The sequence below is a fragment of the Microtus ochrogaster genome, unplaced genomic scaffold (genome assembly GCF_000317375.1).
Source record: "Microtus ochrogaster isolate Prairie Vole_2 unplaced genomic scaffold, MicOch1.0 UNK13, whole genome shotgun sequence".
In the NCBI taxonomy this organism is placed as follows: Eukaryota; Metazoa; Chordata; class Mammalia; order Rodentia; family Cricetidae; genus Microtus; species Microtus ochrogaster.
In genome coordinates this window covers 4558893-4572992 of record NW_004949111.1, presented here as the reverse complement: position 1 = coordinate 4572992, position 14100 = coordinate 4558893, and the positions used below count along the sequence as shown (strand labels likewise).

General features: G+C 35.9%; 1 protein-coding gene across 1 annotated transcript in view; it reads right to left on the bottom strand.

Annotated features, from left to right (window-relative positions):
* Positions 1 to 14100, bottom strand: part of Hdx (highly divergent homeobox) — a 134511-nt gene that overhangs the window by 78256 nt on the left and 42155 nt on the right. The window contains exon 4 of the mRNA XM_005366713.3: positions 11113 to 11166. Coding sequence (XP_005366770.1) covers positions 11113 to 11166 — 54 coding nt within the window. The remainder of the gene's footprint in view (positions 1 to 11112; positions 11167 to 14100) is intronic.

Sequence of the window (14100 nt, the reverse complement as noted above, 5' to 3'; positions counted from 1 at the left end):
ACATGCAGGCTTTCTTCTCCCTCTGTCACTGGCCTTTTCTCTGTCAATCTTTTACCGCCTTCCACATCCTGCTACTAAATGAAAAACATGTTGTTTTGGAAAAATGTACTCATTCCAAGAGACCCTTGGTTGACTTTGGCCCTGCTGACCATGCTGATCATGCTGACCCTCCTTCTCCTTTTGTACATTGAGCCCCAGCCCCTCCCTGAGTCAGCTTCCTTTCCTACCCCTTCAGAATTGCATTCTTCTTCCTCCTTGTCTTGCACCTCTGACTGATTACTTCAAGCCACCATGCTCCATTTCCCTGCCATGTGGCACTAACTAAACCACCCATTTATTGGTGAAGACCTGGGACTGTGTGGAGCAAATTCTGAACTAGAACTCCAAGTAGGAACTTGCAGAGCCAGTCCATGGACTCAGACTGAGTGGAGCCCCACAATCATCATTAGAGATTCCCAGAACCAGTCTCCTCTGCTCCTATCTGTCTGCCTAATAAACCACCCCATCCATCATTCCATCCTGTGATTACTGGAGGCCCAACCCAGACTTCAGAGTGTTCACACGATTGAAAACCAGGCATTATCCAGCTGGTGCATAACCCACACAACAAAGGGGAGAGAAGATAGGCATATCACAAAACACCACAAAATCACCCATCAATGCTTAGCACTACTGCAAAAACAAAACCATAAAAAACAAAGACAATATTCTTCCTCGTGAAACCAACACCCTAATCATAATAATCCTTGAGAAAAGCAACTTAGCTGATATACAAGACAAGGACTTACATAATTTTAAATATGTTCAACGAGTTTAAAGAGGATATGAATAAATACCAGAATGAAGACTGAAAAAATATTGTCGAGTGAAATAATAAGAACAATTCACTATACAGAAACAGAATTGAACAAAAACAATCACTGAAGAAAAGCCAAAATGCAATAAAACTTTCAATGAAAAATTCAGTAAGTCGAACAAAAACCTCAGAGGTAAACCTCACCCACAGAGCAGAGATGAGAGTGACAGTCTCGGGCACTGAAGACAAGATAGAAGAAATGGAAACTTCAGTCAAAGAGAACGTTAAATAGTAACAATAATAAAAGAGAGGAACAAAAGAGTCAGGAAATCTGGGACACTATGAAAGTACAAAATCTGTGAATAATAGGACTAGAGAAAGAAGAAAACCAGGTCAAAGGCATAAAGAATATTTTTCAACAAACTCACAAATGAAGATTTCTCAAATTTAAGGAAAGAGATGCCTATCAAGGTGCAAAAGGCACCCAGAGCACCAAATAAACAGAACCAAGAAAGAAACTCCCTGAAGAACACAATAATTAAAACACCAATGTAAAGAATAAAGGATATTAAAAGCTGTGACAGAGAAACAAAATCACATATAAAAGCAGGCCTATCAGAATAACAGGCTTTAAAAAATGAATAACTTTTCTTTGTATGAATGTTGCCTGCACTTATCTTTGTAACACCATATGTGTGTCTGGTGCCTGTGGGGTCCAGATTAGGGACCTGGATTCAATGGAAGTGGAGTTACAGACTTTGATGAACTACACATGAGTCCTGGGAATCACACTTGGGTCCGTTGGAAGAAAAGGCAATGAATTTATCTGCTGAGCCTTCTTTCCCACTCTAATACCTGACTTTTGAATCACACATTGAAAGTTAGAAGGGCCTGGACTGACATACTGCAAGTTCTGAAAGACCATAGCTGCCAGCTCAGACAAACGCTATTAGATCTAAAATCATATATTAACCATAGTGCAGTGATAGTGGTTGACTTCATTCTCATCAATAGACAGGTCATCCGGGCAAAAACTAGAGAATCTCTGGAGTCAAAGACATCATAAATCAAATAGACCTAACAGATATCTGCACAAAACCCAAATATCCAAGAATATACTCTCTTCTAGCAGTCCATGGATTTTTTTGTTAAAAGTGACCACATAAAAATGTGACAGACACAAAAAAGTGACACAAAAAGAGTCTCAACAAATATAGAAAAACTGAACTAGCATCCTGTCTCCTACCTGACTACCATGGATTAATGACAAAAACCCGCACAATCTCATGGAAACTACACAACACACAACTACATGAAAATCGGATCAAGGGAAAATATAAGAAGGCAAATTCTTCCTAGAACAGAATGAAACTGAAAACACAACCTATTGAAACCTATGGGACACAGTGAACGCAGTCCTAGGAAAAATCTTATATAGCACTGGTTTACATACTACTACACAAAAAAACCCCGAAGAGATCACACATTAATAACAATACACTTGAAAACTTTAGAGAATCAGCAGCAACAACAAAACACTAGAATCAGTATATGTGAAGAATCAAACCTAGGGCTTTAATTAATGAAATAGTAAAACAAAATAAAATGAACCAATGAAAGAGTTGATTCTTTAAAGGACTGACAAGATTGACAAGACTTTTTGACAAATTCAAAAAAAGAGGATCCAAATGAATAACATTAGAGATGAAAATTATAACACACTGAGGAAATTTAGAAAAATCAAAATGGCATGCTTTAAAAATTTATATTCCACAAGACTGGAAAATCTCCAAGAAATGGGCAAATTTCTAGATGTGTATGACCTACCAAAGTTAAATAAAGGTGAACTAAATAATATAAAAAGATTCATATTAATGATAGAGATCAAAACATTAATAAAACATTCCCGATTAAAAATGTCCAGGGCCAATGAGTACATCACAGAATTCTATCAGCCCTTCAAAGAAAAACTAACAGCAATACTCCTTAGAATATTCCATAAACTAGAAACTAAAATAGTATTTCCAAATTCTTTTTATAATCTAGTATTATCCTAATATCAATCCAAAGACTCAACAAAAAATAAAATTATAGAGCAAGATCTCTGATGAACATAGTTACAGAAATTCTCAGTAAAATGCTTGCAAACTGAATCTAGAAACATCATCCACCATGATAAAAGATCATCCACCATGATCAAGTCGGCTTCGTCTCAAAATGCGGGGATGATTCAACAATATATGTAATCCATAGGCTAAAGTACAGACCACATAATCATCTCATTAGCTGCAGAAAAGGCCTTTGAAAATATCCAACATCCTATGCATTGTGACTTCTGATACATGAGTAGTTGAGTTCTTTTCCAATCCATAGAATGATCTTCCTGTTCATGGGTTCTAGTAGTTATTGATCTCCTGATCCAAGAGACAATACTCCTAAATGGTAGAGGTTCCTTAGGTTTCCATGTTTACATCTGTTTCATTACCTATAGCTTTTCTTAACCCACCAGACAGTCTCGATGATATCCCGCTTTTGACTCCAAGCTATGCAAGCCCCTCTCCTTCAAACTCTTGTCATATCCCTATATAGATGTCTTTCCCTAAACACAACTATACTTCTCTTTTCTTCCTCTCTCTGTACTCAGCTCTGCTCCACCCCCTCAAAAAAAAACACTTCTCATGATTTCTATGAGGTATTAGGCAATATCCTTAATCATTTTCATAATGTTTCTGACTCTACCTGCTCTAGTTCCTACACAGTTTATAGATGGGATCATAACCAAAATACATGAACCTCCTAGCAGGGTACACTATGGTTATCTCAGTGTTAGTTCTGGAGTTGGGGGTCCCTCCAACCTGGTATCATTTTACAACCCAACCTTTCAGCTTCTTGCACTAACCTGGCATAACCCTAGCAAAGGGATTACCAATAAAGTATCTACACATAAACCTTCCATATTATCCACAACCATATTCCCATTTTGGAAGGAGAGGGGCTTCTTATCGTCCAAAGGGTTCCTCATAATTAGAAAATCCTAATGCCAAAACTATTATAAACTATCTCCTTACTACAGCAGGCAGCTATCCTTCATCATATATAACACCAAAACCACGATTCTCCTATAAGGCTGGAAAACAAGAAGACTGATAGGGAGGCTAAATTTCAGATCCTGTATTCTCCCCCTCTCCTCACTGCCTTGTCCTTTAATCTAATCCTTGCTCACCTAAATTTGGGGAAGGGGGCTACCCCAGGAAGGTGCTACCTTATATCAACGCTGGTTTACAAAGTGGGTCAAAATAATTTAATCTAAGTAAGATACACTTAAAAATGTTGCAGCCCTTTTTGCTGTCTGCAGTTCCTCTTGTTCATCCATCTGGACATACCTTCCATTCATCTCAGTGTCTCCGCCCTTTCACCTCTGTAGCTAGCTAGACTTAAGTCAGCAGTTTCCCCTTCAAACCTTTGCCGTGCAGCTGCTTGACTCATATCAGAAAATCCTTCCCTGAAGGTCCCTTCTGGTTTATTATCTTATCTACTCAGAGACTCGCACTTCTCCACTTGTTTCTCAGTATCAGCTTCTCAGTCCTTTTCAAAATTCCTTGCCCCTTTGAACACTGTAGTCATTGTGCAACGTTCATACATTCTCACATAGACAGACAGAGACAGACAGATAGATAGACAGATTACATTTACTGTATGGTATGTAATGTGTGACCTGAAAATAAATATTATTAATTAATATTAGAACAGAAGAACCCGTGTTCCTTTCACGAGGGTTACCAATTGGGAATGTCTGGCAAGTAGTTGACATTGAAACTGCCAAGTCTTGTGAAATTATTTTAGTTCAATAAATTCTGACATTGGAGAAAAACACAAACACATTCTTCTATATTTCTGACACAGCATGGAACACAAGTTAGATTTTAGTGGAATCATACTTGGTTCTGTTGGTGGTGTCCTATATAGGGCAAATGAACATTTATTCTCATCTCACCTAGAAAAGTTTTGTGACAATGTGACACAGTCAGAGAACAGAAGACACAAGTTATCAGCTTTTAGAGAGCAGCTTGTGCAATGGGAAAGATAACAAACACCTGGAGTCTTTAGCCAGGTCTGCAGATAAAGATGGGTCATTCAAGTTGGTCTACAAAGAGGAGAGGGCTGTTTTTCCAAATGCAGACACAAACCGAAATGTATAAAGATCATAACAACAAGAAAAGGAAAAAAATTCAAACTAATCTCCAGAAAGGAACCCTAAAGAAATGAAGGCTATGAATTACCTGAAAAAGAAGCTCAAAACATTGCAAAATTCATAGGTGACTACTGAATTTGAACCAGGAACATGATGTATGATTAAAAGAAAAACATTAGCAAGATGAATGTGATAGAGAAGTATCAACTAGATTCTAGCTACTAGAAATTAAGGAGAGGAGTCATGTAATAACAAAATTAAAAAAAATTAACAGAATAGTTAACCTGCAGTCCTAAGCAGAAGAAAGGATCTGTGAACTTGGAGATATGAGTTTAAATTATGCAATACATAGATAGTAAGGAAAGAAATATTAGTAAAGGATGAAGAAAGGGCAAGGGAACTATGAGGTATCATCCACTGAACAAATGCATATGTGGAAGAAGTCTCACAAAGGCAAGAATATATAATAAAGATTATTTAAACTTTTAAAATACCACTATTATATGTCAGGATTGGGCATGCCATAGACTTTGTGTGAACAATCTGTAGTAGTAGCTTCTCTCCTTCCACAAAGTGGGTCCTAGGAATCAAACTTAAATGCTCAAGCACGTCAGCAAGTATCTATCTGCTGAGACATCTTGCAGGCCCAAGATCATTTAAATATGTACAGTTTCAAAAATGGTATTATATATGTGTATATAAAATTTACTTAGAGAATAGACTGTAGATGCTATCACCTCAGGGAAAAAATGGCCAGCAAAGTACATATTAGAGCATTTGCTTACAGTCTTTGCAAGCTCTAAGATTTAATTTGCAACTCTGAAACAAACAAAGCCAAGAATGATAAATATGAGATGGACAAGCTAACTCTCTTCAATGTACAAGTTTATAAAAACTATATTGCAAAATGTAAATGTAATAAAATCCTTTAAAAGTAAAGTTATTTAAAATACCTAAAATTTGTACGCTCTGGAAGCATGCTGTGCCTATTTTTATAATACTTCATTGTGCACTTAAACTATTCAAAGATACCAAAGATGGAGGAAAGGTCTTAGAGCATGTTAGGGAAATGCTTTACCAGGGAGACACATACCCTGTTTACATACATTCTTTAAGTCATAATATCTCATGCTGTATTTTTGCAATTTAACAAAATCATCATAAAAATTATTTAGATATTTCTGCCTTACTTACCATACCAGATCTTTGATATCTAATATATAATTTTACTTCACAGGCCATTTTGGAGCTACATTATTATTACATGTACTATGACTGCATCTAAATTTCATGAGATTTAGAGTTTTCAAAGTATACTAAAATATCCAGGTGTACCAGTAACTGAATGGAATGTTAGTTAAAGATTTATTGAGGTATAATTAAGTTGCATTATTAATTCACTCAATAATTTCAGTCTATCTACTGAAGTTTTCATTTTTTTTTCGTTGTCTTAAATTCTACTTATCTGCACTCAAGTTCACTTAGTATATATTCTTTTATCTCCATGTCAATACTGAGCCAACTACCAATATGTTTATAGATGTATTTTTCAGTGCTATACTTTTATTTATTTCACTATGATAATGTCTAATGTTTTCTTTAGATTATTTTATTAAGTAGGGGGATTGAAGCCAGTGCCCAGTGCATGGCAAACAAGCCAACTCAGCTAGCCCCCCACCATTCCGTTCCTGTTTTTAAAGATAATCTGTACCTGCTTACTGAAGTTTTTCCACGATCTGTGTTCTAACTTGTTTGTCTGATACCAGCATCTGACTCACCTCTGTGTTTGTGTCAGTAAATTGCCTTTTATCGCTCATGTCGCAACATTCCTGTTTTTCTGTCTACTGAGGAATTTCCACCAGGCCCTGGACTTTCTGACCATTATCTTCCTAGGATTTTGGGCTTATCTTTTATTTTAATAGATACCGATTCACTGAGGTTCGGCATAGAGATTCTGAAGGTTTATACAAGTTTATCACATCACAAGAATGGGAGCCCATGCCTCTAGAAACAAGCCTTTTAGGTAACCAAGTTCCAAACCTTTAGCAGGGCAAGAATACACACAGTTTCCCTGCTGCCCCCCCCCCAAACAGGCCGATCACTGTCATGCTGGTAAGTCATATGTTATCTAGGACCTTTGTTCTGTGTAAATTTCCACTCACCCCTTAACTGGAGATGTGGTTGTAACTTTGCAAACATCTGCCTTAGCCCCAAACCATAGAGAGCACAGTGTGTTTTAACCTAATATGGTCATGTTGACTGACCTAAGGTCTACTTCTTGTGGTGCAACATTTACCATTCCCTAAGAAAACTTTCAAAAACAGCACCCTTAGGTTTCTCAAAGTCATCTGTAACTTTACCTCAGACATTGCCCCAAGGTTGACTTGAATTAACCTTCTGCCTGTCTTGAGACATCTCTGGAACTACTGTGTTCTTATAATCTGGAAACTTAAGAGACTTATAGTTTTAGTGATTCTTTAATTTCTATGATCTTTAATGCTATTTTCACGTGATCTGACACCACTGGTGCTTCCACTAATCTTGTTAATGCCCCCAAAAGCAATGGAGACTCAAACACTTGTGAGGCTATCTTTCCTACTAATGCCACTCAATAGGCCCATATCAGTAGAAAACAAAATGGATTCACCATGTTTCAGGGAGTTCCTGTTGTGACTTGATTCTTCTTGATGGCGCTGACTATCAACCTTGTTTGATACATGGAATACAGAACTATGTAGTGTATAGGACACAAAGAGAGGCTCCCCAAAGCAAGTCTGTTGAGTGTTCTCTGTTAGCATTTAAGCTAGGTGTCTCTGGGAGAGAAGGAGAGGTCTGCCCCAGTTAGGAAGTCAAGCACTTCCGTGGCTGCAAACTGTCAGTTAGAGTTTCTTTCCAGTTAATAGTCCTAGACAAGTCACCAAACTTATTTGTGGAACACCTGGGGTGAGGTGAGGATATTGGTGCTTTTTTTCTATTGCTGGTTTGAATGTTATATGTCATTTAAATTGGGTACTTTTCTACCTTATGGTTTCTCCATGCCCTGGATTCTACAACCCTGTCACCTTCTCTCCACTTCTCTGAAATCTCTTACATTATTGTCAGCATTGTGTCTCTACTTTATGGGGAAGAGAAAAAAGTAAAGCATCTGAACAGTCTTGTCTCAAATGCGAAGTCATAGATCTAATTTCATTTGTCCTTAAAACTCATCAGTCATTTGCAACTTCAGTTACATTTCTAAATGTCTACTTATTTCTTTTTCATGGTTTAATAGTTTTCTGCGTACCAGTTACAATTAAGCATTTTTGGTACTTGATTAAATATAATTTTATGGGTTCTACAGAAAGTCCATAAGAAAACAATCTTAATGATTTTTTATATTATAGTTCCAAGCCCAGAGTTGTTATAAACATCAGTTACAAATTCCTTCTAAATACTGAATTGTATTCTTTGGTAAGGTGGTGTAGGACCATGGTCTGTATTCTGTCAATTATATTTTAAATAAATGCTGATTGACCAGTAGCCAGGCAGGAAGTATAAGTGGGACAACCAGACAGGAAGTAGAGACGGGTCAAGGAGAACAGGAGAATTCTAAGAAGGAGGAAGCCCATTCCTCCCCAGTCCTGTTGCAACCACAGAAGAAGGAAGATGTGATTGCCCCGTTGAAAAAGGTACTGAGCCATGTGGCTCACACAAATAAGAATAATGGGCTAATATAAATTATAGGAGGTAATAATAAGCCTGAGCCAATGGGCCAATCAGTTTATCATTAATATAGACCTCTGTGTGATTTCTTTGGGGCTAATCATCTGTGGAACCTGGTGGGAGGACAGAAACCAGAAAGGGGAAAAAAAAACTCAGACAACAAATGGTGCCTACGTGAACAAGTGCATCCACATAAAGTCTGACAGAGCTTGTGAAATAATTCTAGACATAAAAGAATAGAGTAAATCATGGCTTCTTGGTAGCAGCAATTTCTCGGGTCTGCTCTGCTTGCTACAAGGCAAACAAGCACTGTCATTTAAGAGAATCTTCCTGACTCAGCTTTTGCTGCAAAACTTTGCAGCTCTTTAAAAAGGTCCTGCCACCAAACACTTAAATGGTGTTGATGAAAAGCTGACCGCATGCTTTCTGTTGGTGTCAGGGACCTTGAAACACCATAGAGTTGTGGCAATAAACATGGCTCCGGCCAGTACCTCAGCCATGAGGCTAAAATCTCAGAAAGCTAAGAAATGTACTGGATCCAGCCAACAAAGCCATAGCTTTAATCCTACCCATACTGCTTAGCAAATTAAAGACTCATGTGGTCAGAAAAAAAAGAGAGATATACATTAAAGAGAGAGTCAAAGATGAAGAAAACCTCTAATTAGTTTTCAATGTGTTAAAAATATATGTAGGCTTGGGAGAGAAAAGAAAATGGTTAAAGTCCTTAAAATAAAAAAGAAAGAAAGAGTATTTGGTTGTGGTGGCACACGCCTTCAATCCCAACACTTGGGAGACAGAGGCAGACAGACCTCTGTGAGTTCAAGGTGTGGTAGCGCACATCTTTAATCCCAATACTTAGAAGACAGAGTCAGAGAGACCTCTGTGAAGTCAAAGTGTGGTGGCATACACCTTTAATCCCAGTACTTGGGAGGCAGAGGCAGGTAGATCTCTGTGAGTTCAAAGACAGTCTGGTCTACACAGAGAGTTCCAGGACAGCCAAAGATATACAGAGAACCTGTCTCAAAAAGTAAAAGTAAAAATAAAAGAAATAGAGATTAAAATAAAGTCATGTAAAGATGAAAATTACACAGAGAATCTTAATACTGTATGTTATTATGCTCTCTTTGAATTATTTGAATGCTGAGGAAGGAGCAACAACTGCTAAAAGATATTTGCTTATAAATGCTGCTGAATTAATCCAAGATAGATATTTTGAAAATACCTTGATTTCAAAATTGAAGTCAAAAGGTATGTTACTTTGGAGAAGAGATTTTGCTTTTGTTTCCACAGGAAATAAGAAGCTGTGGATTCATTCTGAGTTAAGAAAAATCAGCTTTGATCAAGAAAGACTACCTGAGAAATCTCCAGTAGAAACAGATGGCCCAGATGTCAGAGTTCTACATCCAGAACAGATTCAAGATACTGTCTGAAATGATCAAGCCTCACAGGATCAGGACTTGATCATAATTCTAAATTTTGTTTAGGTCCCCGTAAGATTATCAGCACCCCCAACCAGCAGAAAGTAGCCTGGAATACTACACCCACATTCCCCAAAAATGGACTATGGATGTTCTTGGGTTTTTGTTTTTGTTTTTTAAAGAGGGGGAAGTGGTGTGTGACCATGGTCTGTATTCTATCAATTATATTTTAAATAAATGCTAATTGGCCAGTAACCAGGCAGGAAGTATAGGCAGGAAAACCAGACAAGAAATAGAGGTGAGTCAAGGAGAACAGGAGAATTCTGGGAAGGAGGAAGCCCATTCCTCCCCAGTCCTGTCCCAACCACAGAAGAAGGAAGATGTGATTACCCTACTGAAAAAGGTACCAAGCCATGTGGCTAACACAGATAAGAATAATGGGCTAATATAAGTTATAAGAGCTAATAAGAATCCTGAGCCAGTGGGCCAATAAGTTTATTATTAATATAGACCTCTGTGTGATTTCTTTGGGGCTAAACAACTGTGGGACCAGGCAGGACAGAAACCTCACACAACAGTAAGGCATATTTGTAATATTTATTATCCTTTAAGATTAAACTGTATGATCAACTAAATAGTAGGAAACTGAGATTTTATGAGTTGCTTTAAATGTTTTCTTTAGTTATAAATCCATTTTCTTTAATTTTTGTTAGATTTTTCTTTGTTATAAACTGCATTATGAAAAACTTGCAAATAAAGATATAAATTTGTTTTTAAACAGAAGTCCTGGCCACAGAATACTCAGTATATTGATTTCTGCACTTTAATTTATGCTGTCTTTGCAGATTAAATAGCATGAGCTGGAAATACATTCTTCTGAGGTAATTCAGTTTTATCAAAGGTAAGTTTTACAAGTTCTTTAAAAAATCACCAACATTTCAAAGGCATTCCACTAAGAATATGAGAGGCAATGTATTTGCTGCTTGAAAGCAAAGGTTACTTACTGCTCTTTTCCTAGAACACCCTGTAATCCAAGGCACAGTAAGGGTTCCTGAAATCTGTGGAAACAACAAATGGAATCTTAGTAAAGTATGGATTCACATTGCTTGTAATGCTGATAAACACTAAAAAACACAGTGCATGCTGTGAAGATAAATAGATAGATCTGTATTCAAATTATACTCCAAATCAATGGTATTTTTCCTTACCAATTTAGAGGGCCTTTCCTTGAATAAAAAGAAAAAAATTTAAAAATGGTATAAAATTCCCTTAGAAATTACAAAATAAATGTTTGTTGGGTCCTGTAAAGGATATGAAAGTGTATGGAAAATAAAATTATCTTTAAAATGTAATGCTTTATGGATTAAATGGAAAATGGAACTTCTTAAAAAGCACATCATCACAAACAAGAGATGATATTATAAATGAAACACATTAAGTACTTACTTCGAACACTCAGCAGTTGCTAACATAAATATTGTTATAGTCACTTCTTAATGTAAACCTTAGGGATTCAGTGCAAATCACTGAATCACTGTTTCTCTAAATTGTGTCCTCACTAGTTATCTATCTTGTTATGCATTCCACTCTTTATCCACCTTTATCATAGAATGATAAAATGTAGATTGTAAAAGACCACTGAATTAAAGGACAATACTTCTGTATAAATTAAATATGGCTGTAAAAGGTAGCAAGGTGAACTTTTAAGCCACATCAACCACATCAAGACTATCAAGATAAGAATGTGTCCAGCAGAATCTGTTCTTTTTGAGTCACAGTTCAGTATTCAGTGTTGAAGTTGTGCAATGTTGCAATCATGAACAGATAGGTACATCTTCCAGAGTCTACAATTATTTCATATCTTGGCAAATACTTGCCAATATTGTCTCCAAATGTTGAGAGATTTTAACTTTTACAAATGGAACAGAGTAATGGTCATAGTTACGAACACACTTGCTTCAATTCCCTGTATAAAGGAGATGGGAATTTGGCTTCACATAGTAAAAGTATTTTTCTTCATTGTAAAATATTTTCACTCAGTGTACAATAAAATGGCGATTAGCTGAATGCTGAAGGTCATGACAGAGTTTCATAATTGACTTTTTATTTTAAAATAAGTAGGGTAAATCAACTAAAATAATTACATTCTGTGCTCCATAAAATAGCAAAATTCAATTATTTCGAATTATCGCTTTACATAGTCCTATTAGTGAGAATAATTCAAGAGAAGCTTCACAGAACTTCTAGAAAATAAGTATGCTATTACAAAAAATATGGCTAAAACAGAATTGTAAAACAGCAACTACTAAAGAGTTTGGTAAAACTAAAATTTTATAATCAACTAACCTCTACTGTAATATATTCTTTATTCCCTTACATTTCTAGCACAATCTAAAGAACAGCTAGCCAGAGTAGCTAGATTTGTTTTGTTTTACAAAATTGAAGAATACCATAAATAAACATTTATATAACTTTGGGGAGTCTTGTTTGGTACAAAATCGAAGGCTGGATTCTTTTTCACTAGAACCTAAAAAGCATAGTACTCAAGTGAAGAGGACAATAAGTTTTAATGTTTTACATAAACAGCTTGGTTTTAAAAATTATGAAAGGAATTTACAAGGAGTGAGTCAAGGTGAATCTTACATATATTTCAAAACTTACACAGCCAAATGAGTGCTCTATATTTTAAAGTAGGAAATTTAGGGTATTATAGACTCATTGCAATAATGTTGTCATTGTTGAAAGCATCTGGGAAACTTGGAAATGTCAGTTCATGCCTCATCCAGTGATTCTGTCTCATTACTTCACACACCTTTTATTGTAACTAAAAAATACACCCTAGATTAAACATTCATACGATTCACTAAATGTGGCTCAGAATGAATTCTATTTTCCAAAATCAAATTTTAGTGATGATTTGTCATCACTAAAAGCATTTAAAAGAATCCCACAGGTACTTAAAACAATTGTAAAAGACTTCAAAAACTCTTTGACAAATTGAACATTATTGAAATAAGTAGATATAACTTTCCAAGGTATCTAATTTAAATTCTGTTCAAATGTCTATCAGGTATCTCTCCTATATGAGATTGTTACAGGAAATAAAAAGATAGGTAAAAAACCTAATTTCCTGGAGGGCAAGAACTATGATTTGAAAGGAAGAGATAAGAAAGGTACATAAAAGATTTTAATACAAAGAAAGCTAGAGTAAGAGTTATAATGGATGTCCAATAAATAAAGCAGTACAAGTTCAAAGTATGGCAAAATTACACCCACTTGTGGATTGGTATCTCAGCTGCATCTTAAAAAGTGAGTAGAATATTGATAGAACTAGAAAGAGATATTCCAAGAAAAGAAGAATTGTATTACCACTGTGGCATAACAGCATAGCTGTGTCCAAGGAAATGTCAGTCACTTTGTTGAAGTAAGGAATGCCATCTACACTTCAATCTAATTCTATAGAAAATATGGAGCTATTGAAATGTCTTTGGTACATCTGTTATGTGGCAGAACTATATTTTTGAAGATTAGGAAGTTTAATATGTCTCAGCATGTATAAGAAGTACACAAACTTTTCTAAATATTTGTGCAAGAGGCAATACAGACTTGACTAAGATAGAAGTATGAAAGGTAAAGAGAAATGCAAAAAATCAATACATTAAAAGACAGATATTATGTATGGAACAGAAAATAATTGAATGCTTGGGAGATGACAATGGGCTTTGTTTAATGAACATCATAAAGCTACTTCCTAGACAGGCCAACCCGTTCAATCTAACCAAGAATCATAAGTTTAATATAAGGATATGTCTTTTGCTGGAAGTCTGTGTCTTATGACTAAGCATGGATATATTTGGAAAAAAATGCAATTGCTTGGATGTAAATTAGAATTACATTGTGTGTGTGTAGTTGTGCATAGTAATTCACATGTTTCATGTAAAATCATGCTTATACTTTGAACTGATGATACAAATCAATATATATTTTTTTTC